The following is a 27219-nucleotide window of genomic DNA, read 5'->3' as shown; positions in this document are numbered from 1 at the left end:
GCTCAAGCAATTCTCCTGCCTCAGCCTGCCAAGTAGCTGGGACTACAAGGACCCACTACCATACCTGGCTAATTTTTTTGTATTTTTAATAGAGATGGGGTTTCACCATGTTTGCAAGGCTGGTCTTGAACTCCTAACCCCAGGTGATCTGCCCACCTTGGCCTCCCAAAGTTCTAGGATTACAGGCTTGCCTTCCTTTTAGATGCCAGGGTGTCCTGATTGTCTTTCTCAGTGAGCTGTCTCTTTATTATATTGTGTCTCAACACATTCCCTGGGTAATCTCACACCTTTCCATGGCTCCACCTACTACTACCTCTTACCTATGGACTCCAAGTCTCTGTTGAGAATTCAGACCAATCTCCTTAGCTCCAAACCTGGATTTTCTACCAAATATTATCTCCTCTAAAATTTCCACGGTCACCTACTCCTCAACATGTTTAAAATTGAATAATTTTCTCACAGATTTAATTTTCCTTTTTTGTGGCCTGGGAGTTTTCCTATTCTTGTCCCGCCCTCTGTTGCCCTCTGTTGTCCACCATGACATCTAGTCTCCATTTGAACGTTCTAAAAATCCATTCCTTCTTTTTTTGATCACTTTTTAGTTTAGTTCCTCACTGATTTACAGTTTTATTTTTATTTTAAGTTTTTTTAGATTTGGAGTCTCATTCTGTCACCCAAGCTGGAATGCAATGGCATGATCATAGCTCACTGCAGCCTTGAACTCCTGGGCTCAAGCGATCACCCTGCCCTGGCCTCCAAAAGTGTGATTACAGGCATGGGCGACCATGCCCGGCATTGATTTCCAGGTTTAGTCATTAACCACAGATGTGGGGCTAACTATGTACCCAGCACTGTGCTAAGTACATTATCTGCTTTACTTAGTTTGATCCTCATGACATTCCTACGAAATAAACTTATTGCCCTCATTTATACTGAAGATGTTAATAAACTTGACAAAAGACATAATGCTAATAAATAAAGGAGCCTCAGTTTGAAATCAGCTTTCTTTCTTTCTTTAGTTAGTTCCTCTTCGCAACAGGAGAAAATTGGGTTTTCAAAAGAATCAACTGTTAAATTAGACAATTGTCTTTTTAAAATAGTTCATGTTTTGTGTGGAGCCAGCCATGAACTAATCTAGAACAGAGCTGCTCAATAAAAATGTAGTGCTGTTATGTGAGCCACACGTGTAATTTAAAACTTTCTAGTACCCATTTTAAAAAAGAAAAAAGAAATTGGTAAAATTAATTTTTCAAATATATTTTACTTGACTCAATATGTCCAAAATATCATTTCAACAGCAAACCAAAAAAAAAAAAAAAAAATTGTTGAGGTCAATTGTTGGCTCACGCCTGTAATCCCAGCACTTTGGGAGCCCAAGGCGGGAGGATCACTTGAGGTCAGGAGTTCAAGACCAGCCTGGCCAACATGATAAAACCCCATCTCTGCTAAAAACACAAAAATTAGCTGAGTGTGGTGGCACATGCCTGTAATTCCAGCTACTCGGGAGGCTGAGGCACAAGAATTGCTTGAACCCCAGAGGCGGAGGTTGCGGTGAGCCAAGATTGCACCACTGCACTCCAGCCTGGGTGACAGAGTGAGATTGTCACAAAAACAAAAACAAAAATTTGAGGCATTATACATTCTTTTATTGCACTAAGCTTTTGAAATCTAGTGTGTATTTTACACATACATCTCAATCAGGAGACTTTTCAATTTACTGGATTTCATAAAGTTTACAGTTGAAAATGTTTCACATATCCAAGTTATTTCTAACATACTTTAGAATGTTTCAATAGTTGAATCAAGTACAAAAAAAAATTTTTTTCTTTACTATGGACATTTATATTGACAAAACTTGTTTATCATTTTAAAGAATCGATCTAACTTTGAAGTAAAAACATATAAGATTCAAAACTAGGTCCATCCAGGTTAAGTAAATTCACTAACTGTTGTGTTAAATTGGTATTATTAACATTGACTTCAAAGGAGTATTGCATAAATTGAAAATCAACTCGAAATTTACCAATATCAAAACAGGATTCTTCAAATTTTTCTTGCAGCTTTTATGGCCAATTTGCATAATGCTGTGATTGATTCCCAAGCTTTTTTTGATAAAAACTTCTTTATATTTGTTTCGCAAGGTGTCAGAGCCCCAGCAATGGAAGGTGGTAGGCTAGGAGGTAGAAAGAAGAATTTACCCACAGCAGTATAGGTTTGAAAGGGAAAGTTTTATTAGATAGAAAGAACACTGCAGCAGAGTGCAGTGGGGCACTTCAGCAAGAGAGGACTGAGTACACCACGGTGGATTTTTCCTTAGGGGCATTTATGGACCTTGAAGAGGGAGCTTAAGGGTAATTTGGGCCATATTACCCACCTAGGCCATAATAAATAATTACATTTGTAGACATTTTGGTGCCTTGATATCAGCAAGGGTTGCACAATGAGTTTCGACATGTGTGCATTCCAGAGATGTATAGAAATTTTTGTTACCTATAAATTTTTGGGAAAGAAGTCAGGTACTCAATGCCAGCTTTAGATAATAGGGACATGTAATTACTTCTAAATTCCTCAGAGAAGGAGTTTTGCCTCTGGATGGTCTGCTTAATGGCCACCACCAGGTGGTCTTTGCTCTCCTCATTTTCCCCTAATAAATATCTTGGTCAAATCTTTGACCCTTTGTATACCCTCATGCTCATGTCTACCTGCTGCCTATTAGGGTCTCCAGAAAGGGAAAACAGCACGGTGAAGGGGAGCATCAAATCTGTCTGGCTACTTCTGCATGAAGGAAATGAAGGGTCATGAAAAACTTGTCCATGGGCCAGGGTGGAGGGAATGGCGGGGGACCAGATTCCATCAAGAGGCCCCATGTAAATGGAAGTTGCTGTTGCAGGCTGGTATTGGGCTTGCAAGGTCATCTATAGGTGAAATCATTATAATCTAGAAGATATAAACTTAATGAGAGTGGTAAAAAGGCAGGGACCAAATAGTAAAAGAAGAATGATGAGGAATAAAGGTCCAAGGAATGGGAGAAGCCAAGTGATTTTTGGAAACCAACCAGTAAAGGTTTTGGCCCAGTTTTGATTACTTTGAGAAAGTATATGCTAGCTCACTTTGGCTATCACTTATTTTTGCATTTCATGTCCAATATAATCTCACAGGAAAACATCCACCCAGTCCAGTCTCCGTGATCCTTTGATGTCTTCTGACAGAGCAAGTGATGGCTCTCTAGCGAGTGACTTTGATAAAAGCCTGTCTATTCAAACCCCAGAAGAAACTGAACATTGGTGGATGATGAATTTGGGTTCCAAATGGACTATGAATGTTGTGTCAGTCACCAACTGAAGAGAATGTTTTCATGGACAAATAAAGACACTTGCGATTTTAATTGGGTACTCACTTGCTCAGAGTGGCAAGACAAATTCCAGGTAAGGGTTGAAATTTTAAGTGTTAAAAATATCAAGTGAACAACTCATTAAGCTTTCATATCATTTTATGCCCATTCAGCAGTAGTTCTTATTTCCACTTATAGTTTGAAGAATTAACTGCAGACAGCTTTCTTAACATTTGTATAATCTAGCTATATGGAAATACACTATTCTCAAGTGAATATTTAATATATTCATCAAGTTGGTCTTTCAGCTTGCTAAAATGAAACTCATTTCTTGCAGGTAAAATGGGCATTTAATAACATTTACCAGTAATTTGCTTACAACAATTAATTCAGTCAAAATCACCCAAGCAGTTGATAATATTATTATATACTACATCTTTTTCTAGAATTAAAAAATTAATGTGTAGTGCCAGCCCTAGATGTAAGTTACATGTATCAACTCTATCCAATTTTGTCAGCCATAAAACTTACCTTTTTCACATACTTCTAACTCTAACAATGTGAGAAATGTAGATCATTGCAATTATACCCACAAGGCAGATGGCTACATGCAGAATGGATAGCAGAATCTAGCTGCTTACGCTAGCCACATGGTAGATGTTTTTTCCTTTGTTTTTGCAAAATTGCAATATAAGTTGCATATCGTTGGAGTGAAAGATGTAAAGAACCCATAGAAGCAGTGATGAAGGACATTTGTATTTTCAACTTACAAAAGACCTTAAAATTGCGTATGTGGAGCAGAACTGAGGAGGGGAAACATCGTAAAAATTTTGTTCTATTTGATTTGGCACATATACTCACAGTACTTTGTTAACTTCTTAAAAATATCTATTTGGAAAAACAGTTTATAAATATGAGAGTAATGTAATGATTACCCAGAAGCCTACAAAATTTCCTTTTTATTATTATCTGTAAACTGTTTACAAGGTATTTTAATTTCCTGTTGGTCATTAATTATTGCTACAACTGCATAGTTAATGCAGTTAATATTTCAGTATTATCTCTAATGTTGTCTCACAGGAAACATATAACTCAGTCTATCACCTTCAATCAATCCAGATCACTTGAGAAAGCCATTGTATTTGAAAAAATTACATATATTCAAAAACCAATGAGAGGCAGATCCCTGGTATATGGTGGATTTGGACTTTTCAGAAAAATTTGCTTCAGTCACCAACCAAAGAAATTGTTGCCATGAATAAACAAATGAAGCTATAATTCTAGTTGGAGATTTATTTGAAAATGGTACCACATTAAATCCCAGGTACAAATCCAAGTTTTGAGTTCTAGAAGGATCATGGCATGCTTATCCTTTTTGTTTTCACCAACCCTGAGAAGTGGTCTACATTCCAAGATTAGAACATAATGAAGTTAGAAGGGTTGCATTCTATGAGGCAGGGAGAATTAGACATGGAATTACAGAGCTTTTCATTGCAATTTCCATGACTATTATTTATGTGAACTTACACAAATCTAAGGATCACTCTGAGCCACAGTTTCTTTATCCTATTCTGAACTCTCTTTAAAGGACTTGAGTCCAAGCTCTCTCGCACACTGCAAGACCCCACTGCAATGGCTCCTATAGCTGCTGCCATGGCCTCCTCCAATCAAGTCAGCCTTACTATCTTAAAAAAAGTAAATAAGGGCAGCTAAACACCATGGCAAATGTATACCTATGTGACAAACCTGCACGTTCTGCACATGTATCCCAGAACTTAAACTTTAAAAAAAAGAAAAAATAAATAAATAATAACATCTCTTTAAAAATAACTGTCTTTCCATTTTTGTGCCATCACCAATTTAGTTACTGGGACTACACCAGCAGACACAATAGGTAAAAATCCCTGCTGTCATGGACATAACATTCAACTGGGAATAAACAGAAAAAAATCAGATGTGTGTGTGTGTGTGTGTGTGTGTGTGTGTGTGTGTGTGTGTGTGTGCGCGCGCGCGCGCATGCGCACGTGCCAAATAGCTCTAAATACAGTGCAGTCAGACAGGGTAGGGGAAGGGGTTGCAATTTTTTTTTTTTTTTTGAGACAGAGTTTCACTCTTGTTGCCCAGCCTGGAGTGCAATGGCGCAATCTCGGCTCACTGCAACCTCTGCCCTCTGGGTTCAAGTGATTATCCTGCCTCAGCCTCCCGTGTAGCTGGGATTACAGGCATGCGCCACCATGCCCGGCTAACTTTGTATTTTTAGTAAAGACAGGGTTTCACCATGTTGGTCAGGCTGGTCTGGAACTCCTGACCTCAGGTGATCCACCTGTCTCAGCCTCCCAAAGTATTGGGATTACAGGCGTGAGCCACCGCACCTGGCAGGGGTTGCAATTTTTAACAGAGCGGTCAGAGAAGACTTTACTAAAGCAACATTGAGGAAAGCCTGAAGGAGGTGAGAAAATGAGCAAAGAAGTATATGAGAGAAGAGTATTCAAGGTAGGAGAGTGGCAAGTGCAAAAGCTATGAAATGGGATCATTCTGTACTACTTCAGGCTGCCATCACAGAGCACCATCAACTGGGTGGCTTAAACAACAGAAATTTATTTCTCATAGTTCTGAAAGCTTGGAAGTCCAAGATCAAGGTGCTGGCATGGTAGGTTTTATTCTGAGGCCTGGTCTCTTGGCTTATAGGTGGCTGTCATCTCATTGTGCTCACATAACCTTCTTAGTGCATGCATGAGCAGGAGAAAAAGAGAAAGCAAGCTTTCTGGTGTCTCCTCTTACAAAGGCCCTAATCCCATTATGAAAGTCCCACCCTTATGGTCTCATCTAACCCTAATTACCTCCCAAAGGCCTCATCTTCACATATCATCACATTGGAGAAAGGGGCTTCAACATATTAATCTAGGGAGACACAAACATTCAGTTCATAACACATGTCTAGTGTGTTGAAGAAATATCCAGAAGGCCAGTGAAGCTAAAGCAGACTTGGTGAAGGAAACAATGGTAGGACATGAGATCAGAGGGTCTGTTAGCTTGAAATATTGGGAACTACTGGAAAAGCATTACCCTTATTGTAAATGAGATGGGAGCCACTGAAGGGTTTTGAACTAAGAGGTAATATAATCTGAATTATGATTTAAAAGGGGCATTTTATCTGTTGTAAGGAGCATAACCTATAGGGTACAAGAATGCAAGAGATGATGGTCATTTGAACCAGAGTGGTAGCAATAGCAATGGTGAGAAGCAGTTGGATTCTGGATGTATTTTGAAGGTAAAGCCAACCTATTGGAAATTAGAGAGGGATTAGATGTACAGTATAAAAGAGAAAGAAGAGTTAACTGTAGCTTGAGAAACTAGAGTTGTGAAGGGATGTACTTGTCATTATTGATGTGGGGAAGACTAGGTGAGGAGCAGGATTAAGAAGGGGGCAGAGAAAAACAGGAGTGTGGTTTTGGACATGTTAAACTGAAAATTTGTATTAGACATCCAGGTGGAAATGTCAGGTAGGCAGTTGTATATAAAATTCTTGAGGTTGGGGAAAGGTCAAAGCTGGAAATATATATATATATATATATATATATATATCAGTGTCACATATAGATCTTATTTGAGGCTTTGAGCTCTACGAGATCATCAAGGAAGTGAGCAAACCCAAAAAATAGAAGACGGCTAGGTATGAGCTGACAGGTGAAAGAAAAAAAAGAAAAATAAATAAAAATAAATAAATAGATGATCCCTGAGCCACCTCAACATCTAGAGACCATAAATGTAAAGAAAACATTTATAAGAAAAAAATGTTTCAACTGTGAACTGAGTATCAGTATGCGTGTTAATACACGTCATTGGCCACATTAACAAGAGTAATTTTCAAGAAGTGGAGGGTCTGAAAGATTGGTCAGTGTGAGTTTAAAGAGAATGTGAGTTGAGAAAAGGAAGGCAATAAATATAGGCAGTGATTTAAAGAGTCCATAAAGAGAGGCATCTGGAGAGTATTTTGTTTATTTTGCTTAAAATAGGAAGCCATGGCAGCATGTCCGTATGCTGGTGGAATCATCAAGTAGAGAGAGAAGAATTGATGCTGCATTAGAGAGAGGGAGCAATTGCAGGAACAATGTGTTGAGTGGGAGAGATAGGATGCCATCCAGATGCAGATGGAGGCGTTGACCTTAAACAAGCAGGGATGGATCAATCACTGAAGAAAGAGGAAAGGAGAAGACAGAAGTATAGATGCACAAAGTAAGTAACTGGAAATGTCTCAATAAAATGATTCTTGGACTGGGTGTAAAATCATCTGAAAATTTTGCTAACAACACAGATGCTTAGGCTCACTTTAAACTTACTAACAAGAATTCATGGGGATAGAGAGAACATGTCCCAAAGAGGGAAGGCCCAGGGGAAAGAGAAAAATCTCAGTGTGACTGAAGCAGAGAATTTGAGAACAGTGATCAGAGATGCGTTAAAGCAGGTAAGATTTTTATAACTTGGATATGGGGGAAGAAAGAAAGTCTCTGGGTTGGCTAACACAGATGGCAGAGCTATACATCCAAGAAAAAGATTGCTGAAGAAACAGCAGAATAAGGGATGAAAGTTGTTAAATTATGGACATGTTGAGCTTAGGCATCTGTGTGACCTCCATGAGCTGCTCATTTAGTTTTTTATAACATTGTTTTTGTACTTGGAGGATTACAATTTTCATTATTGGGTGAACTAGTCTAATAACAAATGGGCTAAATATTCTTTATTAGAATTTACTATCTACCCCCGACACACACACACACACACACACACACACACACACACACGACAGTCATTTAACAGATCTACTGATTCTCAGCCAATCTACTGACTGGCTGACCTAACTGACTCATTTCTTCTGACAAATTTTGTCTGTAGACATCATCATTCTCTTTTCTACACATTTCTAGGGAATATTTTCTAAGGTACGTCATAAGCCACCTTTTCCATTTGTCTTTCATTACACATTAAGCTTAATTTCTTCTTCAGCATATTTTGTTTAGCATATTTAGATATTAAACTTTTACAAAATTCAAGATGGTAACATTATGAGACATTAAGGATTCTAAAAAACTTAAGTGCCTGTACCATGAGCAAATGAATATGATTAAAAGAATATGCTGGGGCTGGGTGTAATCCCAGCACTTTGGGAGGCCAAGGAGGGAGGATCGCTTGAGGTCAGGAGTTTGAGACCAGCCTGGCCAACATGTGAAACCCCATCTCTACTGAAAAGACAAAACTCGCTGGGTGTGGTGGTGCACGCCTGCAGTCCCAGCTACTCGGGAGGCTGAAGCAGGAGAATTGCTTGAAACCTGGAGGTGGAGTTTGCACTGAGCAGAGGTCATGCCACTGCACTGCAGCCTGGGCAACAGAACAAGACTCCATCTGAAAAAAAAAAAAAAAAGAATATTCTGGGACCCTAGAATAAATATATTAACCATGGTATAAACTTCTTTCTTCCTATGTATGCATCTACTGGTAGTGTGAGAGCAGAGTGTTTAATTGAATTATTATGGGAATATAGAAAATCAAGATAAAATATATTAAGTAACATGGTTTATATTGATTCTACTGAGTATCACATGCCTAATGAATCCTCTCTGATATGATTTGCAATGTCTTTCAAAATTATTTAAATAACTTCACACAAGATACTGTGCTGTGAAATCAAAGCTTCCATTACTTACATTAATTTGATACTGGAAACACAGAATCTTAGGTACCTAAGTCTGAAGTTGTCATATTTTTCTTTTTACCTTCTAGTTGTCACACTATTAGTACAAAATTCATTTTGTATGTCAAAATAAATTTTGTGTTTTATATATAAAGAAGACTAAATAATATATTGACAAAATAAGAGTCTTGCTTGCATTATTTACAATTTAAGTACTCATCCATTATTGTAGATAAGTCATACAGGTAAATATTCTTTGCCCACTTTCCTTGTTACCTCCTTTCTTCTCTTTAACCCTCATATCCATAGATCAGCTTTGCACTTAGCCAGTAATGCCACTCACAGCTAACCTCCTTTCTTCCATCCCCTCAAAACTGGAGAAGAGCTCTTGCAATCTCTGGTCTTTAACTGTTTATTTATCAGTTAATTGAATGCCATAGAAAAATTTCTTGGCCTCCCCACCTAAGCTATCTGCAAGCTAAGGATCTAGAAATGAAGTAATGGTGTAAAGGAAGAAAATTATAGCAAAATTCAATGGTAGACTTCCACTTCCAGAAAAATAGAGTTGATGTACTTTTTCCTATTCTTCATGCTAAGTACACCAGAAACCTTGGATATTATATATAAAACAAACATAAGAAGATTCTGAGAGGTGGAGAGAAAAACACAGACAAATGAGGAGACTTAGAATGCAGTGAATAACATGGTGGTGAGTTTCCTGGGTCTTCCTCTGGCCTCATATATCCCAGATGTGAAACTGAAGAAAGTGGCAGTCTGGAAACACTACAGGTGCAGACAAAACAATTCCCAACAAAAGCCTGCTGTCTCTATCCAGAGGACTAGGAAAGGGCAGCTTAGTAAGAAAACTTTTAGATAAGAACTGCTGTATTCCAGCCAAATATCACTGAAAAAAATTAGCTCTACCACCACCACCAGCAGCAAAAGCTGAGTGGAATCCCAGATTTACATCCTTGCCAGGCTGTCAGAAGGTCCTCCAAAGGCCCCCACCCCGGGATGGTATCAGAGAGGGCCAAGTGGAGAGTCAGAAATTTTATCTTCACTGGGTGATAAGCACCTGCTCCCCCCCGCCACAACACACACACACTCACCCAGGTTGTTAGTGGAGACTAGATGGGAACCTGAACTTTTACTCCCACATGACAGTAACTAGGCACCCCTACCACTACCCGCTGGGGTCGTGACAACAGAGTCCTACTAGAGAATCAGGACTTCCCCAACCACCCAGTCAGTAATATTAAAGCCGTGAAAACATACTCTCACCACGGCATCAGGGGAAGCCACCCAGGGTGCAGGTACTCCAATTCCTCCCAGCTAAGAAGTTATCAGTGAAGACCTCATGGGCAGCTAGAATTTCCACTCTTACACAGCAGGAATGAGGAGCATCTACACTGGATGTCAGCAGAGGCTGAGTGGGAGACCTAGATTTCTTCTTCTACCTGGCAGCAATGAGACAGTGCTCCTCCCTTTTTCTGCCAGAGTGATGTTCGAGGACAAAAGAGAAGGTTAAAATAAAATCTACAGTCTCATTGCATAATACTCAAATGTCCAGATTTCAATAGAAAATCACAGTATGTCAAGAAACATACAGAACTCAAACTGAATGAAAAAGACAATCAATAGATGCCAACATTGAGGTGATGGAGATGTTAGAATGATCTTTTTCAAGCAGCTATCTATCAAAAAAAATTTCAATGAGAAATTATAAACACATTTGAAACAAAAAATTAAAAGTCTCAGCAAAATAATAGAAGATACAAAAAGCTATACAGGGGATTTTAAGGGCAGCGAAATTATTCTGTATGATACTATAATGGTAGATACATATCATTACACATTTTTCAAAACCCATGGAATGTACATCAAGAATGAGCCCTAATGTAAACTATAGACATTTGTTGATAAAGATGTGTCGATGTAGATTCATCAATTGTAACAAATGTATGACTCTGGTGTGGAATGTTGATAGTAGGAGAGGCTGTGCATGTGTGGGAGCAAGAGATGTATGGGAATTCTCTGTATTTTCTGCTTAATTTTGCTGTGAACCCCAAACAACTCTAAAAAATAGCATATATTTAAAAATAGAAAACTTATAACTAGAAAATCATTTTATTAAAATTTTTAAAAACTGTATAGGTATAATGCAAAATGTAGAAGACAAAAGAAAAAAACAGTAAACTTAAAAATAGAATAAAAATTAATCTGAACAATAGAAAAAAATAGACCACAAAAAGTAAATAGAGCCTCAGGCACTCATGAGAATGTAACAGAACATCCAACATTTTTGTCATTTGAATCCTGAAAGGAGAAAGAGAGCTGAAAAGGTACTCAAAGAAATAATACCTGAAACTTTACAAATTTGCCAAAATACATAAACCAAAAGAATCAATAAGCTAAATGAACTCCAAAGAGGAAAACCCCACAAAAATTTACATCAAGACACATCAGAGTCAAACTTCTGAAGACTAAAGAGAAAGGAAAAGTCTTCAAAGCAATGAGAGGTAAACACCTTATATAGAGGAGAAAACAATTCCAAGAAGAGTGTATTTCTCAACAGATACCATGAAAGCCAGAAAAATATGGCACAACAATTTTCTAGTGCTGAAGGAAAATAACTGACATCCCAGAATTCTATATACAGCAAAAATATCCTTTATGAATCAAGGTGAAATTGAGATATTCTCAAATCATGGAAAACGAATATAATTTTTCCCAGCAGACCCCTTTAAGATAATGGCTCAAGGACATTCTCTAACCAGAAAGGCGGGGGTGGAAAAGAGAAGCCCTGAAACATTACCAAGGAAGAAAGAATATGGTAAGCAAAAACGTAAGTAATTACAATGCACTTTTCTTTTCCTCTGAGTTTCCATACTTCTATTTGATGGTTAAAACAAAAATTACAACACTATCTGATGTGGTTCTACATGTACACAGAGACAATTACTGGGAATGATAGAGGAAAACAAATAATTTTTTGAAAAGACAATTATAAATTGGGGAGGATAAAGGAATATAAATGGAAGTAACATTTCTGTACTTTGCTTGAATTGGTAAAATGATGACTCCAGTAGACCATAATAAGTTATGTATATAGAACACCTAGAGCAATAATTTTAAAAGCTATTACATAGGGATACACTACAAATACAGTAGATAAACCAAAACAGAATTCTACAAAACTTTCAAGTAACCCACAGGAAGGCAAAACATAAAAATAAAAAATAAAACACAAAAATGAAAAACAGAACAAACAGAAAACAAAATAAAACAAGAAGGCAAACTTAAGACTTAACATATTATGATTACATTAAATGTAAATGGGCCAAATAAAATAATTAAAAGAAATCTTGGCAGAGTCGACTTAAAAACATGACCCAAATATATGATGTCTATAAGAAATTCATTTCAAATATAAAGATATAGGCAGGTAGAAAGTAAATGGATGGAAAAATTTACATCATGCAAACATTAATCAAAGACAAATGCTGCATGATCTCACTTATATGTGGAATCTAAAAAAGTCAAACTCATAAAAACAGAGAGCAGAATAGTGACTGATGGGAGATGCCCATCAAAGGGTATGAAATTTCAGTTAGACAGGAGGATTTACGTTCTGGAGATCTATTGTACAGCATGGTGACTATAAAATTTATAATATAATGTATACTTGAAAACTTCTAAGAGAGTAGATCTTAAATTATTCTCATCATAAAAAAAGATAAGCATATGAAATGACGGATATGTTAATTAGCTTGATTTAATTATTCTACAATGTATACATGCAGTAAAACATTATGTTTCATGCCATAAATATATACTATCAACCCATAAATGTATACTAACTATTAAGGTTTAATTTGTTATTATAGGCTTTTAATTTGTCATTTAAACCTTAATAAAGCTGAAAATATAAAATAAAAATAATTTTAAAAACTCTATCACATGATTTTCCAACCATTCTCCCTTCCAATTCTAATTTCCAGTGCCTTGATATGGGTTTACATAAATCTCTGTTCTTCCTTTAAAACATACTGTGGGCCAGGCATGGTGGCTCATGCCTGTAATGCCGGGACTCTGGGAGGCCAAGGTGGGCGGATCACGAGGTCAGGAGTTAAAGACCAGCCTGACCAACATGGTTAACCCATCTCTACTAAAAATACAAAAATTAGCCAGGCGCAGTGGCTTGCACCTATAATTCCAGCTACTCAGGAGGCTGAGGCAGGAGAATCCTTGAACCTGGGAGGCGGAGGTTGCAGTGAGCCGAGATCATGCCATTGCACTCCAGCCTGGGCAACAAAGCAAAAGATTCCGTCTCAAAAAAAAAAAAAAAACACATATTGTGTATATTTATTTCTTTATTTAAGTAAATTACTATAATTTAATTTAAAGTGTCTGTCTTGGCTGGGCATGGTGGCTCACACCTGTAATCCCAGCACTTTGGGAGGCCGAGGTGGGTGGATCACGACGAGGTCAGGTGTTCAAGACCAGCCTGGCCAACATAGTGAAACCCCGTCTCTACTAAAAATACAAAAAATTAGCTGGGCATGGTGGCAGTTGCCTGTAATCCCAGCTCAGGAGGCTGAGGCAGGAGAATCACTTTAACCCTGGAGGCAGAGATTGCAGTGAGCCGAGATCACACAACTACACTCCAGCCTGGGCGACAGAACAAGACTCCGTCTCAATAATAATAAAAATAATAATAATAATAATAATAATAATAATAATAATAAAGTATCTGTCTTTTCCAGTAAAAACTCTACATCTAGTAAAAGTATTATTTGCCAATCACTAACATAGCAACCTAAACCCTATAGGCTTTTAACATATACTGTATTTGACAATTAATGAACAATCTTACTGGTTGATATGTGTATCTGTGTTCTTTCTCACATGCGTATTTATTGTAAATGCTTGAGAATAAGTAAGGCAACCAAATGTAAAATTATTTCAGCACAGTTTTGGAAACCATACAATAGCGAGCCATCAAGAATAGCATTCCTTAATACCACACACCATACATCCCCTTGACATATTTCCCACTTGTGTCATATGCTAAAGAATGAAAATGATAGAAGAGCATAATCTGGCTTAGAAATGATAGATTCTAGGATATTTGAAGGTATTAGTTTATATCTTCACACAAATATTCCAAGTTAATTAAATGTATTATATTAGTTTCTGTCCTCACATGAAAATTTCAATAAAGAGCCACCATGTTTCACTTAAAAAAAGAAGCATCAGTGACTGGATTAATATCAGACAAAGTGGACTTCAGAACATAAAAAAAAAACCCAGAGACAGAGAGGGACACTATGTAATGATAAAGGTCAATCAACCAAGGAGACGTATCTATCCTAAATGTGTATGTACCAAATGGCAGAGTTGAAAAATATGTGCAGCAAAGACAAATAGAAATAAAATAAAAAATTGACAAATCCGCAGTTGTAATTGGAAATGTCAATACCTCTCCTTCAATAATTGATAGAACTAGACAGAAAATCGGCAAGGTGATAGATGAATTCAACACCATCAACCAACAGGATTTTATCAACGTTTATAGAACACTCCATCCAACAACAGCAGAAAACCTATTCTTTGCAAGTGCTCAAGAAATATGTAATAAGATAGATCATATCCCAGGCCATAAAACAAACCTCAAACTGTTTTTTTTTTTAATTTAAATCATACAGAATGTGTTCTCTAACCACTAAGGAATTAAACTGACAATCAATAACAGAAAGATAACAGGAAAACCTCCAAACACTTGGAGACCAAACAACACATTTTATATTGTTCTCTTTCAAAGAAAAAGTTTCAAGGGAAATAAAAATGCATTTAATTGAATGAACACACAACATGCCAAATTTGTAGGCTAAAACCAAAGCATTGCTAAAAAGGAACTTTATACCACTAAATTACATACATTAGAAAAGAGGAATCTCAAAGTATTAATCTAAGCTGTCTTCTCAGAAACACAGAAAAGAAACAGCAAAGTAAACCCAAAGCTAGCAGATGGAAGAAAATAATAAGGATGGGCTGGGAGCGGTGGCCCACACCTGTAATCTCAGTCGTTTGGGGGGCCAAGGTGGGAAGATCACTTGAGACCAGAAGATCAAGACCCGTCCAGGTAACAGAGCAAGACCCTACCTCTACAAAAAAGTACAAAAAATTAGTTGGGAAGGGTGGTGCATGCCTGTAGTCCCAGCTACTTGGGAGGCTGAGGTGGGAGGATTGCTTGAGCCTAAGGGTTCAAGGTTGCAATGAGCCATGATTCTACCACTGTACTCCAGCCTGGGCAACAGAGCAAGACCCTGTCTCAAAAAATAACAATAAATAAATAAAATGTATAATTTTTAAAAAAGAAAATAATAAGGATAAGAGCAGAAATAAACGAAAACAGGCAATACAGAAAAATCAATGTGACAATCATTCTTTGAAAAAGTCAATAAAATTGACAAACCTCTTGAAAAGTTGTTTTAAAAAAGAGAAAAGACACAAATTACCAACATCAAGAATAAAATAGGGGATAGTGCTTCAGACCCTACACACATTAAAAGCATAATAAGGAAACCAATCCATACACATAAATTTGGCAACTTAGATAAAATAGATGAATTTTTATTTTATTCTATTTTATCAAAGATAGAATTATCTTAGATATCAAAATTATCTTAGATAAAATAGAACACAAACTACCAGAACTCACCAAAATGAAATATATGCTGATAGACTGATAAGTATTAAGAAAATTGACTTCAAATTTTTTAAAACTCTCCAAGAAGAAATCTCTTCAGGCTTAGATGGTTTCATTCAAGAATTCTACCAAACATTAAAGAAGAATTAATGCCAACTCTACACAATCTCTTCCAGAAAACAGAAAGGGAGAAAATTTTTTCTCAATTAATTTTATAAATCTAGAATTATCTTGATATCCATACAAGACAAAAACAGCACAAGAAAGAGAGAAATAAAAAAGAAAGAATGAGGAAAAGATATTAACTACAGACCAATATTTCATGAACACAGATAAAAAATCTTTAATAAAATACTAGCAAGTAGAATTTAGCAATATATAAAAAGAATTATAAACAACTATCAAGTGGGGTTTATTTCAGGATACAAGGATGGTTCAATACTGAAAACTCAATTAATATCATTTATCACATCAACAGAAAATTACACAATATTATCAACTGATGCAGAAAAAGCATTTGTTAATATTCACAATTTATTAATGATAAAAATTCTCATAAAATGAGAAAGATGGGGGAAATTTTTTAACTTGACAAATATCATCTACAAAGAAACTACAGCAAACATGATATTTAATGGTGAAAGACTGAATCTTGTGGACCCCAAGATTGAAAATAATGTCTGCTCTCACCAGTTGACTATGTTAGTCAACATAGTCCTGGACATTACAGCCACTGAATAAGGGAAGAAGAAAAATGAAAGGCATATATCTCAGTGAAAACGATATTAAACTGTCCTTACTTACAGATTACATGATCGTTTGTGTAGAAAATTTTAAAGCATCTATGAAAAGGGTCTTGGAACTAATAAGGGAGTTCAGCATGGTCACTGACCCAAGATCAACATATAAAAATTAATTCTATTTCTGTATACCAGCAATAAATATATGAACATCAAAATTTAAAATACAATATCATTTATAATCACTCAAAAAATGAAATACTTAGGTATACATCTAAGAAATGTATATTATTTTAATGCTAAAAATTACAAAACAGTGATAAATAAAATCTAGAGACTGTCAGGCCTCTGAGCCCAAGCTAAGCCATCATATCACCTGTGACCTGCACATATACATCCAGATGACCTGAAGCAACTGAAGAACCACAAAAGAAGTGAAAATAGTCAGTTCCTGCCTTAACTGATGACACTCCACCATTGTGATTTGTTCCTGCCCCACTCTAACTGATCAATGGACCTTGTGACATTCCTTCTCCCAGACAATGAATCTCAGGAGCTCCCCAGTGAGCACCTTGCGACCCCCACCCCTGCCCGCAAGAGAAAAACCCCCATTAACTGTAATTTTCCACTACCTACCCAAATCCTATAAAACTGCCCCACCCCTACCTCCCTTTGCTGACTCCTTTTTCAGACTCAGTCCACCTGCACCCAGGAGATTAAAAAGCTTTATTGCTCACACAAAGCCTGTTTGGTGGTCTCTTCACATGGACGCGCGTAACAGAGACAAATCAGCAAAATGGTGTAATAGGAAGTCACCCACTCATATCCTCTTAAAATTTGTCTGCATTCATCCACAGACAAGTCTCTGTGGTAGAAGGTAGGAAGGTAGGAAGCTATGAATCCCTGGTGGAGCCCAAGAGCCAGAAAGACTGTTTTGAGAGTGCAGACCAACAGCCAGGTGGCAGACCTGCTGATCATGCCCCTGGGATTTAAATCTAGAAACAGCCTTGTTTCCCAAAAGGCTTAGGTACAGTCCTGTTTATCCTTGAACCAAAACAATTTGCCAAGGGGTCCAGGAGGAATCATGCACATTAGTACCTTGGCAGAAAGGCTCGTCTGCCCACTGACAACGGTCTTGGAAGTGAATTTGAAAGTTACCTTGTAACTGGGCTCCAGTCCTCCTCATCTGGGATCCCAGCTTATTACTGTTTGTGCAAGAACTCAAGAGAAAGACTCACCAATATCTCACAGTCTAGGGATTACACATGTCAGTCATGTAAGCCTACATGATGGGCACATCAGCCTCCATCCCAAAGCAGATCCTGAGGGGGCCCAATCAACTCCAGCTCCTCAGTCTGGGAACTGTCCCATTTGTGCAGGAAATGACTGTGGGATGTGCACCCACCTGACCTACTGGGGTGAACTCACTGGCCTTGATCTCACAGTGAATTCTGAGAGGAACTAGTCTCAACTTCAGCATCTCCTGAGAACTGCTGGGGGGCGTGCATATCTGGGCCACCAGCCCCCATCCCACAGCAGGTACAGAGGCGGCCCAGGCTCAGCTCCATCTTCTCCTGCTGCAGTTGGGGAATTGGCCTGGAAGCCTCGCCTGTCTGGGCCTATGGGACAGGCTTCCAGACTTGGGTCCCTGGCCAATATTCTCACTCAACTTGGGTACATGCCTTGGATCTTCACCAGGTCCATCTCTGCCAGAGTGCATGCCAACTATGGAACTTTTGTGAAACTGACAACAAATATGGGCTTAGGGCACCCTCTAGTGTCGGAACAGCTGCACTGGTCAGAGTCTTTCATAACAGTCGGCTTGGATAACTGAACAGGCCCACTGAAGAAGCATGGGAACATTTAAAGCCAGACTGTGAAGATTAAAATAAATACCTAATTTTTCGATGTGCAGACATCAAAGTGCAGCCACAATCACCAAGTAAAATCGGAATTATGACCTCACTAAACAGACAAAATAAGGGGCTAGTGACAAATCCCAAAGAGAAGATGTGTGACCTATTAGACAAGGAATTCAAAATAGCAGTGTAAGAAAAAAAATTGCATGGAACCACAAAAGACCCTGAATAGCCAAAGCAATCTTGAGCAAAGAAAAAGAAAGCTGGAGGCATCACAGTAGCTGACTTCAAAATATACTGCAAAACTATTGTAACCAAAACAGCATGGCACTGGAATAAAAAAAAAATCACAATGACCAGTGGAATAGAATAGAGAACATAGAAATAAATGCACATATTTACAGCCAACTAATTTTCAATAAAAGTGCCAAGAACACACAATGGGAAAAGGACAGTCTAATAAATGGTGCTTGAAAAACTGGATATATATGCAGAAGAATGAAACTAGATCCTTATCTCACCAACTGCAAAATCAGCTCAAAATAGATTAAAGACTTAAACGTAGCCAGGTGGTGGTGCACATCCATAGACCCAGTTACTCAGGAGGCTGAGGCAGGAGGATCACTTGAGCCCAAGAGTTCAAGGCCAGCCTGGGCAACATAGTGGACATAGTGAGTTCCTATCTCTTAAAAAAAAAAAAAAAAAGACTTAAACAAAAGATCCAAAACTACAAGAATAAAATATAGGGTAAATGGGCTGGGTGCAGTGACTCATGCCTGTAATCCCAGCACTCTGGGAGGTCAAGGTGGATGGATCACTTGAGGTCAGGAGTTTGAGACCAGCCTGGCCAACATGGTGAAACCCCACCTCTACTAAAAATACAAACATTAGTCAGGTGTGATGGTGTGTGCTTGTAATCCCAGCTACTTGGGAGGCTGAGGCATGAGAATCACTTGAACCCAGGAGGCGGAGGTTGCAGTGAGCCAAGATCATGTCACTGCACTCCAGCATGGCAGACTCTGTCTCAAAACATCTATCTATCTGTCTGTCTGTCTATCTATCGATCTATCTATCTATCTATCTCTGGGAAATGGTTCATGGCATTTGTCTGGAGCAAGAATTTTTTTGATAAGACCTCAAAAACACAGGCAACAAAAGCAAAAATAGGTGAATGCAATTACATCAAACTAAAAAGCTTCTGCACAGCAAAGGAAATAGACCAAAGAGAAAGCCTATAGAGTGGGAGAAAATACCTGCAAACTATGCATCTGACAAGGGGTTAATATCTGGATTATACAAAGAACTCAAACAGCTCTACAGCAACCCAAAAAATCCAAAACCCAACTTAAAAATGGGCAAGAAGCCTGAGTAGACATTTCTCCAAAGAAGACATACAGATGACCAAAGGGATATGGAAAATGCTCAGCATCACTAATCAGGAAAATGCAAATCAAAACCACAATGAGATATATTACCTCATCTCAGTTAAAATGGCTTTCATCAAAGAGATAAAAAAATAACAAATGCTGATGCTGATGAGGATATGGAAAAAGGGGAACTTTAATACACTGTTGGTGGGAATGTAAATTAGTACCAGACATTAGCGAAAACAGTATGGAGGTTTCTCAAAAAATTAAAAACAGAGCTACCATATGATCTAACAATACTACTACTGGGTATATATCAAAAAATTTAAAAATAGAATTAATATGTCAAGGAGATACCTGCACCCCAAGTTTATTGCAGCACTATTCACAGTAGTCAAGATATGGAATCAACCATCAACCTAAGTGTACATCAACAGATAAATAGATTTTTTTTTTGAGATGAAATCTTGCTCTGTAGCCCAGGCTAGAGTGCAGTGGCGCAATCTTGGCTTACTGCAGTCTCCACCTCCTGGATTCTAGCAATTCTCCTGTCTCAGCCTCCCAATTAGCTGGGACTACAGGCACCTATCACCATGCCTGGCTATTTTTTTTTTTTTTTTTGTATTTTTAGTAGAGACAGGGTTTCACCATGTTGGCCAGACTGGTTTTGAACTTCTAACCTCAAATGGTCTGCCTGCCTTGGCCTCCCAAAGTGCTGGGATTACAGGTGTGAGCCACCACACCTAGCCTGATATATAGATTTTTAAAAATGTGATATATATAGATATATATATGTATACACACATACACAATGGTATACTATTCAACCATAAAAAACAATGAAATCCTATCATTTGTGGCAACATAATGAACCTAGAGGACATTATGTTAAGTTAAATAAACCAGGTACAGTGAAACAAATTCTCACTCATATGTGGAATATAAAAGAGATGGAGTAGAGAGTAGAATAGTGGTTACGAGAGGCTGGATAGTGTAGAGGATAGGAAAGAATGGGGAGAAGTTCATCGATGGGTAAAAAGGTACAGTTAGACAGGAGGAATAAGTTCTGGTGTTCTACTGCATAGTAGGGTAAAAATAGTTAACAATAATGTATTGTACATTTCAAAATTGCTAGAAGAGAGAATTTTGAATGTTTTAACAACAATAAATGATAAATGTTTGAGGTGATATATATACTAATTACTAGATTTAATCATTTTAAATGTATACACATATCAAAGCATCACATGTACCCCATAACTATGCATAGTTACTATTTGTCAATTTAAAAAATTTTAAAGATCTAAATAAATGGAGAGACATACCATGTTCATGAATTGGGAGATGCACTATAGTAATGATGTCAATCGTCCCCAAATTGTATAGGTTTAATGTAATGTCAGTCAAAATGCCAGTAATATTTTAAAAGGCATAGGCAATATTATCTAGAATTAATGTGGAATGCCAAAGGACCTAGATTAGCTAAAGCAGTTCTGAAATATTGCATATTTCTCACTTATAAGTGGGAGCTAAACATTGAGTACATACGGACATAAAGATGGGAATAAAAGACACTGAGTACTACTAGAGGGGGAGGATTGGAGGGGAAAGGGATGGAAAACTGCCTGTTGGGTACTATACTCACTACCTGCATGACAAGAGAGGTCATTTATACACCCAACCTCAGTGACATGCAATTTACCCATGTAACAAACCTGCACATGTATGCCCTGAACCTGAAATAAAAGTTGAGAATAAATATAGAGAATAAAGCAAGAAAGCATACCTCTCTGTCTAATAGAAGTTTCAAAAGGAAAGAACAGAGAATATGAGAATGAGGCAATATTTGAAGAGCTACTAGTTGACAATATTCAGAAATGGTGAAAGAAACCAATCCTCATAGTCAAAATTATCAGTGAATCACAAGTAGAATAAATAAAAATAAATATCCACCTAGAAACTCTGTGGTAGAACTGCAGAACCCAAAAGACAAAAAGAAGTCTTTAAAAGCAGCTACAGAAAAAAGATAAAGTAATTATATAAGACAGATAACTTCTTAACAGGAATGATGGACGCCAGAGGACAGCAGTATATATCTTCAAAGTGCAGTCTCACCCTGAAGTTGTATAGCTATTGAGAATTCTTTAAACTTATAACAATTTTTTATTTTATTTTTAATTATTTTCTTTTACCCAACCAAACAAGCAGCACTGAGAAAAGATTCTTGATCTAACCGTTAAGATAAATGTAATAGGAACACCACTGAAATATCATTTCTCACCTATTAAATAACTAAAAGTCAAAAATTTTAACAGCAGATTCTGCATCAGAGGCTATGAAGTAGGCTGGGCACAGTGGTTCACACCTGTAATCCCAGCACTTTGGGAGGCTAAAGTGGAAGGATTGTTTGAGCCCAGGAGTTGAAGACCAGCCTGGGCAACATAGCAAGACCTCGTCTCTACAAATAATAATAATTTAAAAAATGGCTGGGTGTGGTGGCGCATGCCCGTGGTCCCAGCTACTTGGGAAGCTGAGATGGAAGAATTGCTTGAGCTCAGGCAATTGAGGCTGTATGAGCAATGACTATACCACTGCACTCCACTCAAGACCCTGTCTCAAAAAAAAAAAAAAAAAAAAGGCTGTGAAGAGCCAGGTATTGTCATACATTACAGATTGGAATGTCACTAGATATAAAAGGAGGTAAAACATGAGTATATATTCCTCTATGCATTAAAAAAACTATAATGATTAAAGTAAAAGTAATAAAAATTACCTACATCAGGTGAGTGGAACAGAGGAGAATGATTCAAATAAGATTATACAGATAATTTTTATATTCAATTGTTTTCTTATTTTTTGTAAAAGTTGTATTATATTCTGAACACATTAGTCCTTTGACAATTAGGCATACTGCAATTATTTCTTAGTTGTATTTTCATTCACTTTATAGTGCATTTGGTGAATTTTTTTAGTTCTTAATTCTAATGTAAGAAGAAAAACTTAGCATTTCCTCTATGATTTGTACTGTTTTGTGTTTGTTTAAAAAATCATATCCTCCTTACACATTCAAGAACAGATGATTCCAACCTTATATAAACTCTTCTAATTAACAGAAAAAAAAATAATACTCATCAACTAATTGTATGAGGTTAGTACAACTTTGACACCAAAACCTGACAAAGGCAGTTCTTTCTCATATGAGAAAGGCAAATTGTGGACCAATATTACTCAAGATACAGATGCAAAAATCCAAATAAGATAATAGCAAGCCAAACTTAGCAATATATAAATAAGAAAATAAATATATTTTGACCAAGTTGCATTTGTTTCATGAATGCAACTATTCCATGAATAGTTCAACATGACAAAATAGGCTGATATAATTTTCTTATTAAAAAATAAAAAGTTGACGGGGTTCTGTGGCTCATGCCCATAATCCCAGCACTGTGGAAGGCCGAGAGCGGGAGGATCGCTTGAGGCCAGGAGTTCAAGACCAGCCTGGCCAACATGGCAAAACCCCATTTCTACTAAAAATACAAAAATAATCTGGACATGGTGATGCACACCTGTAGTCCCAGCTACTCAGGAGGCTGAGGCACAAGAATTACTTGAACCTGGGAGGCAGAGGTTGCAGTGAGCCGAGATCATGCCACTGCACTCCAGCCTGAGCAACAGAGCAAGACTCTTTCTCAAAAAAAAAGTTGAAAAAACATTTTGATAATCTCAATAGATGCAGAAAAATCAACATAAAGTTTAAATAATAAAGTTTTTATGATTAAAAACTTTAAAAACTAGGGATAGAAAAAAATCTTTCTATCCTGATAAAAGAATCTAAAACTATAAAATAAAATAAAAGCTAAATGCCTACAGTAAATATCTTACTTGGTAGTGAAATGTTAAAAGCATTACCTTTAAAATCAGAAACATAACAAGATATAAACTGTTAGGTAAAACAGTAGGTAAGACAAGAGGGAAAATAAGAATATAAAAACTGTCTTACCTCCCCACCTAGGCAAGCTAAGATGCAGAATCTCGCCGCTCCTATTTGAAACAGTATCATAAAGAGAGAAGAAAGGGAAAAGAATATTTAGCAGATGATATGTTTGCATATATAGAAAACTTCTTTTATCTAGAAATTACTAGAATGTAATGAAAGAGTTTAGCAAGGTTATCAGATACAAGATCAATATTTTGAAATTTAAGTTTCTACCCAGGAACTTATTTTAAAAATATACAACATACGCTTTATAGTCAAACAAACATATATATATTAGTTACGAATACTTCTAATAAATAATATATAAAACAGTTGGGAAGATAATTATAAAACTTCATTTAGATACATTAAGAAAGACGTAAATAAAGGGGCAGACATACCATGTTCCTAAATAATAAGATTCAATATACTAAAGATGTCAGTTATCCCCAAATTGATCATGCCCATAGTTTTTAACCTTTACACTATCCTCTAAAGACACTAATGGAAGAAATCTTTTTTTTACATGTAAGGAGGATTATATTGCTGTACCTTAAAATATTTTGCACTCCACCTAAGTGTAATAATAGGAAGGAAAAATAAAAGAATACAAGTTCCATATTGCTATATAGAGAATATTAAAGTCTGAATATAATAACATTTAAAAAATGGAAAATAATCAGCAGAAGGTCATAGTCATCAGGAGATTAATATTGAAAACTACAGTAAACAACTTTGTAATGCTTTATATTATTCAAATTACTGCCATATTCACTTTTCTTTTTCATTCCTCAATGTCCTTTTAAAATCTGTTTATTCAATAAGTATTTATTGAATTTTGACTATACTGTTCTAAAAGACAGGGATACAGAAATGAACAAGATAGTTCAATTCCTTGAATTCAAAAAGTAAACTAATATCAAATGATGAAATTTTTTCTAAAAAATAAAGCAGGATAATGTAACAGGGAATGACTACGGGTAAGGGGTGCTCTTTAAACTGGGTGATCACAGAAAGTGTCTTTGCAAGGTGCCATTTGAGCTGAGCTGTGATAACAATAAGGACACCAGGGGGCAGAGCTTTCTGGGAACAGCTGATATAAATGTCCTTTAGTGGGTGGAACTTGGAGAGCCAAGCAGAGGGTGATAGGAGATGAGACCTGCAATGTGAGCAAGATAGTTATCATGCTGAGGAGTGGTTCTCAAAGTGTGGTTCATATTCACCTTGGGTGAGGGTCCCCAAGACACTTAAAGGGATCAATGAGATCAGTATCATAAAAACACTAAAATGTTATTTGCCTTTCCTCTATATTGACATTCATGTTAATAGTGTAAAAGCAAAATATCTTGGGCCCCCAAAATCACTAAGGAAAACTCAAGCTGGAAACTGTTTAGGGCAAACCTGCCTCCCATTCTATTCAGTCACTCCTCTGCTCATTGAGATACATGCATATCTGATTTGCCTTCTTCGGAAAGGCTAATCCGAACCTCAAAAGAATGCAACCATTTGTGTCTCACCTATCTGTGACCTGGAAGCTCCCTTCCCACTTTGAGTCTTCCTGCCTTTGCTTCAAGTTGTCCCACCTTTCCAGACCAAACCAATGTACTTCTTACATATATTGATTGATGTCTCATGTCTCCCTAAAATATACAAAACCAAGCTGTGCCCTGACCACCTTGGGGACATGTGGTCAGAACTTCCTGAGGCTGTGTCATGGGTACATCTTCAACCTTGGCAAAATAAACTTTTTAAATTAACTGAGACCTGTCTCAGATGTCTGGGTTCACATACAAAAGCAATAATGGTAAAACCACTGTAGCCTTGAGAGTAGGTGCCAGTTGGGCTTCCTGGGTCTAGTAGGGGCTCAGAAAGCTGTGAAACGTTTCACTTATTTCCTGCATCAGGACTTCCTTCAGTCCTGGATAAATAATATTGAAGATATATGCTTAAAATATTCCTAACACCAGGATTTGTGCATGTGTTTTCTTCCCCAAGAAAGCTATAAACAGTGAAAATTGTGCTGTAAGTTTCCCTGTGTCTTCTCTCCTTTCCCTCTCCCCCAAAACTAAAGTAAAAGAAATGTTAACTGCCCGTTTTTCTGTGACCAGCAGACCTTATCTAGTAATACTCCCAACTCCAATTCCTTGTAAACATACTTTGTAAAGTCCTGTAATATCCTGTCTCCTTTGCCATGCCGCTGCAAGGTCATAAAGTAGATAAAACCTAAGTTGCAATTCCAGTTTTCCTCAAAATCTAAGACATGTCACAAAATAATTTACTGCCTTTGTTTCTCGCTCTGGTAACATCTTCCCGCTGCACGTTATTTCCCGCCTGAAAGAGTTTAAAAGGCAATCACCCAAAATCAACAGTGGCTACCCCTTCAGGACCTCTTCCACGCTGCAGAAGCTTTGTACTTTCTTTTTTCTTTCTTTTTTTTTTTTTTTTTTTTTTTTTGAGACGGAGTGTCGCTCTGTCGCCCAGGATGGAGTGCAGTGGCGTGATCTCGGCTCACTGCAAGCTCCGCCTCCCGGGTTCATGCCATTCTCCTGCCTCAGCCTCCCAAGTAGCTGGGACTACAGGCGCCCGCCACCACGCCCGGCTAATTTTTTGTATTTTTAGTAGAGACGGGGTTTCACCGTGTTAGCCAGGATAGTCTATCGATCTCCTGACCTCGTGATCCGCCCGCCTCGGCCTCCCAAAGTCCTGGGGATTACAGGCGTGAGCCACTGTGCCTCGCCAGAAGCTTTGTACTTTCACTCTGCTCAATAAAGCCTACCGCTTTTTCTCTCTCTCTCGGTCTGTGTCTCTATCACTGGCCGCAGTTAGCCGCCACCCCAACTCTTTGGCGTGGCTAGGCAAGAACCTTAGGCATTACAACCTCAGCACAAATCAAAGCAGTGACACCCAACTCCGCTAGTGGTCATTATATTCTTCATCCACTACAACTTATTTGTATGATTGCTTGAGTCACAAGCTGAAATAGACACTGTTTTATGGAAATGATTTTTACTTGAAAGGCAAATTATGGTTACTCAGACTTGGGTGTTTGACACATAATCTGAGTGGTAAGTTCCCACTAGGTGCTCAATCAATGGCAGATGTTAATTCACAGCATTTGAGCTTTCTCCCACTTTCAGTGGCCTTTTTATGATTCCCTAAATTCTTATTAACAGGAGTTATTAAGAAATTATTTTTAGGCAGCCAGAAAGGGTAAAAGTTCTTGGTGAAATTTTCTTTTAATAAAAAGCAGCCCCAAATGATTTCTTCCCTAACAGAAAGCACCCTGAAAAGTCAGGCATAGATACGCAAACTAGGAGATTTTATATGTAAATGCTGGCAGCTGTACCTGGAAGCCAGGTACATTCAACATGGCACCTCCCGCCCTCTTTTCCTGGCACACCATGTGTGCCAGTGCTTTGGCAGCCTCTAGGTAAAACCACATGTACGGGTATCATGGCAACCAGCCAGGTAGAAGCCACATTTGCATAATAAAAGACTAGGGTGGGAGGGCCAGTCTTTTTGGGCTATGTAAATGGCACACCTGG

The 27219-nt window shown here is 37.6% G+C and overlaps 1 protein-coding gene and 1 long non-coding RNA gene across 10 annotated transcripts in view; one reads left to right on the top strand and one right to left on the bottom strand.

The window, feature by feature from the left end:
• The window catches only part of H4C16 (H4 histone 16), a 33689-nt gene extending 29083 nt beyond the window's left edge, over positions 1-4606 (top strand). For all 9 annotated transcript variants that reach the window (XM_063693828.1, XM_063693827.1, XM_063693826.1 and 6 more), the window contains one exon: positions 3159-4606. In XM_063693828.1, the coding sequence (XP_063549898.1) occupies positions 3159-3196 (38 nt within the window). In that variant the 3' untranslated portion in view covers positions 3197-4606. The remainder of the gene's footprint in view (positions 1-3158) is intronic.
• A 502-nt stretch (positions 4607-5108) lies between these two features.
• LOC129525953 (uncharacterized) overlaps positions 5109-27219 on the bottom strand; it is a 71260-nt gene continuing 49149 nt past the window's right edge. The window contains exons 5-6 of the long non-coding RNA XR_010129303.1: positions 23699-23739; positions 5109-8731 (exon numbers count right to left, since the gene is read on the bottom strand). This is a non-coding gene — a long non-coding RNA (uncharacterized lncRNA). The remainder of the gene's footprint in view (positions 8732-23698; positions 23740-27219) is intronic.

The sequence above is a fragment of the Gorilla gorilla genome, chromosome 10, assembly GCF_029281585.2.
Source record: "Gorilla gorilla gorilla isolate KB3781 chromosome 10, NHGRI_mGorGor1-v2.1_pri, whole genome shotgun sequence".
Classification (NCBI taxonomy): domain Eukaryota; kingdom Metazoa; phylum Chordata; class Mammalia; order Primates; family Hominidae; genus Gorilla; species Gorilla gorilla.
This window is presented reverse-complemented; position numbering and strand designations above follow the sequence as displayed.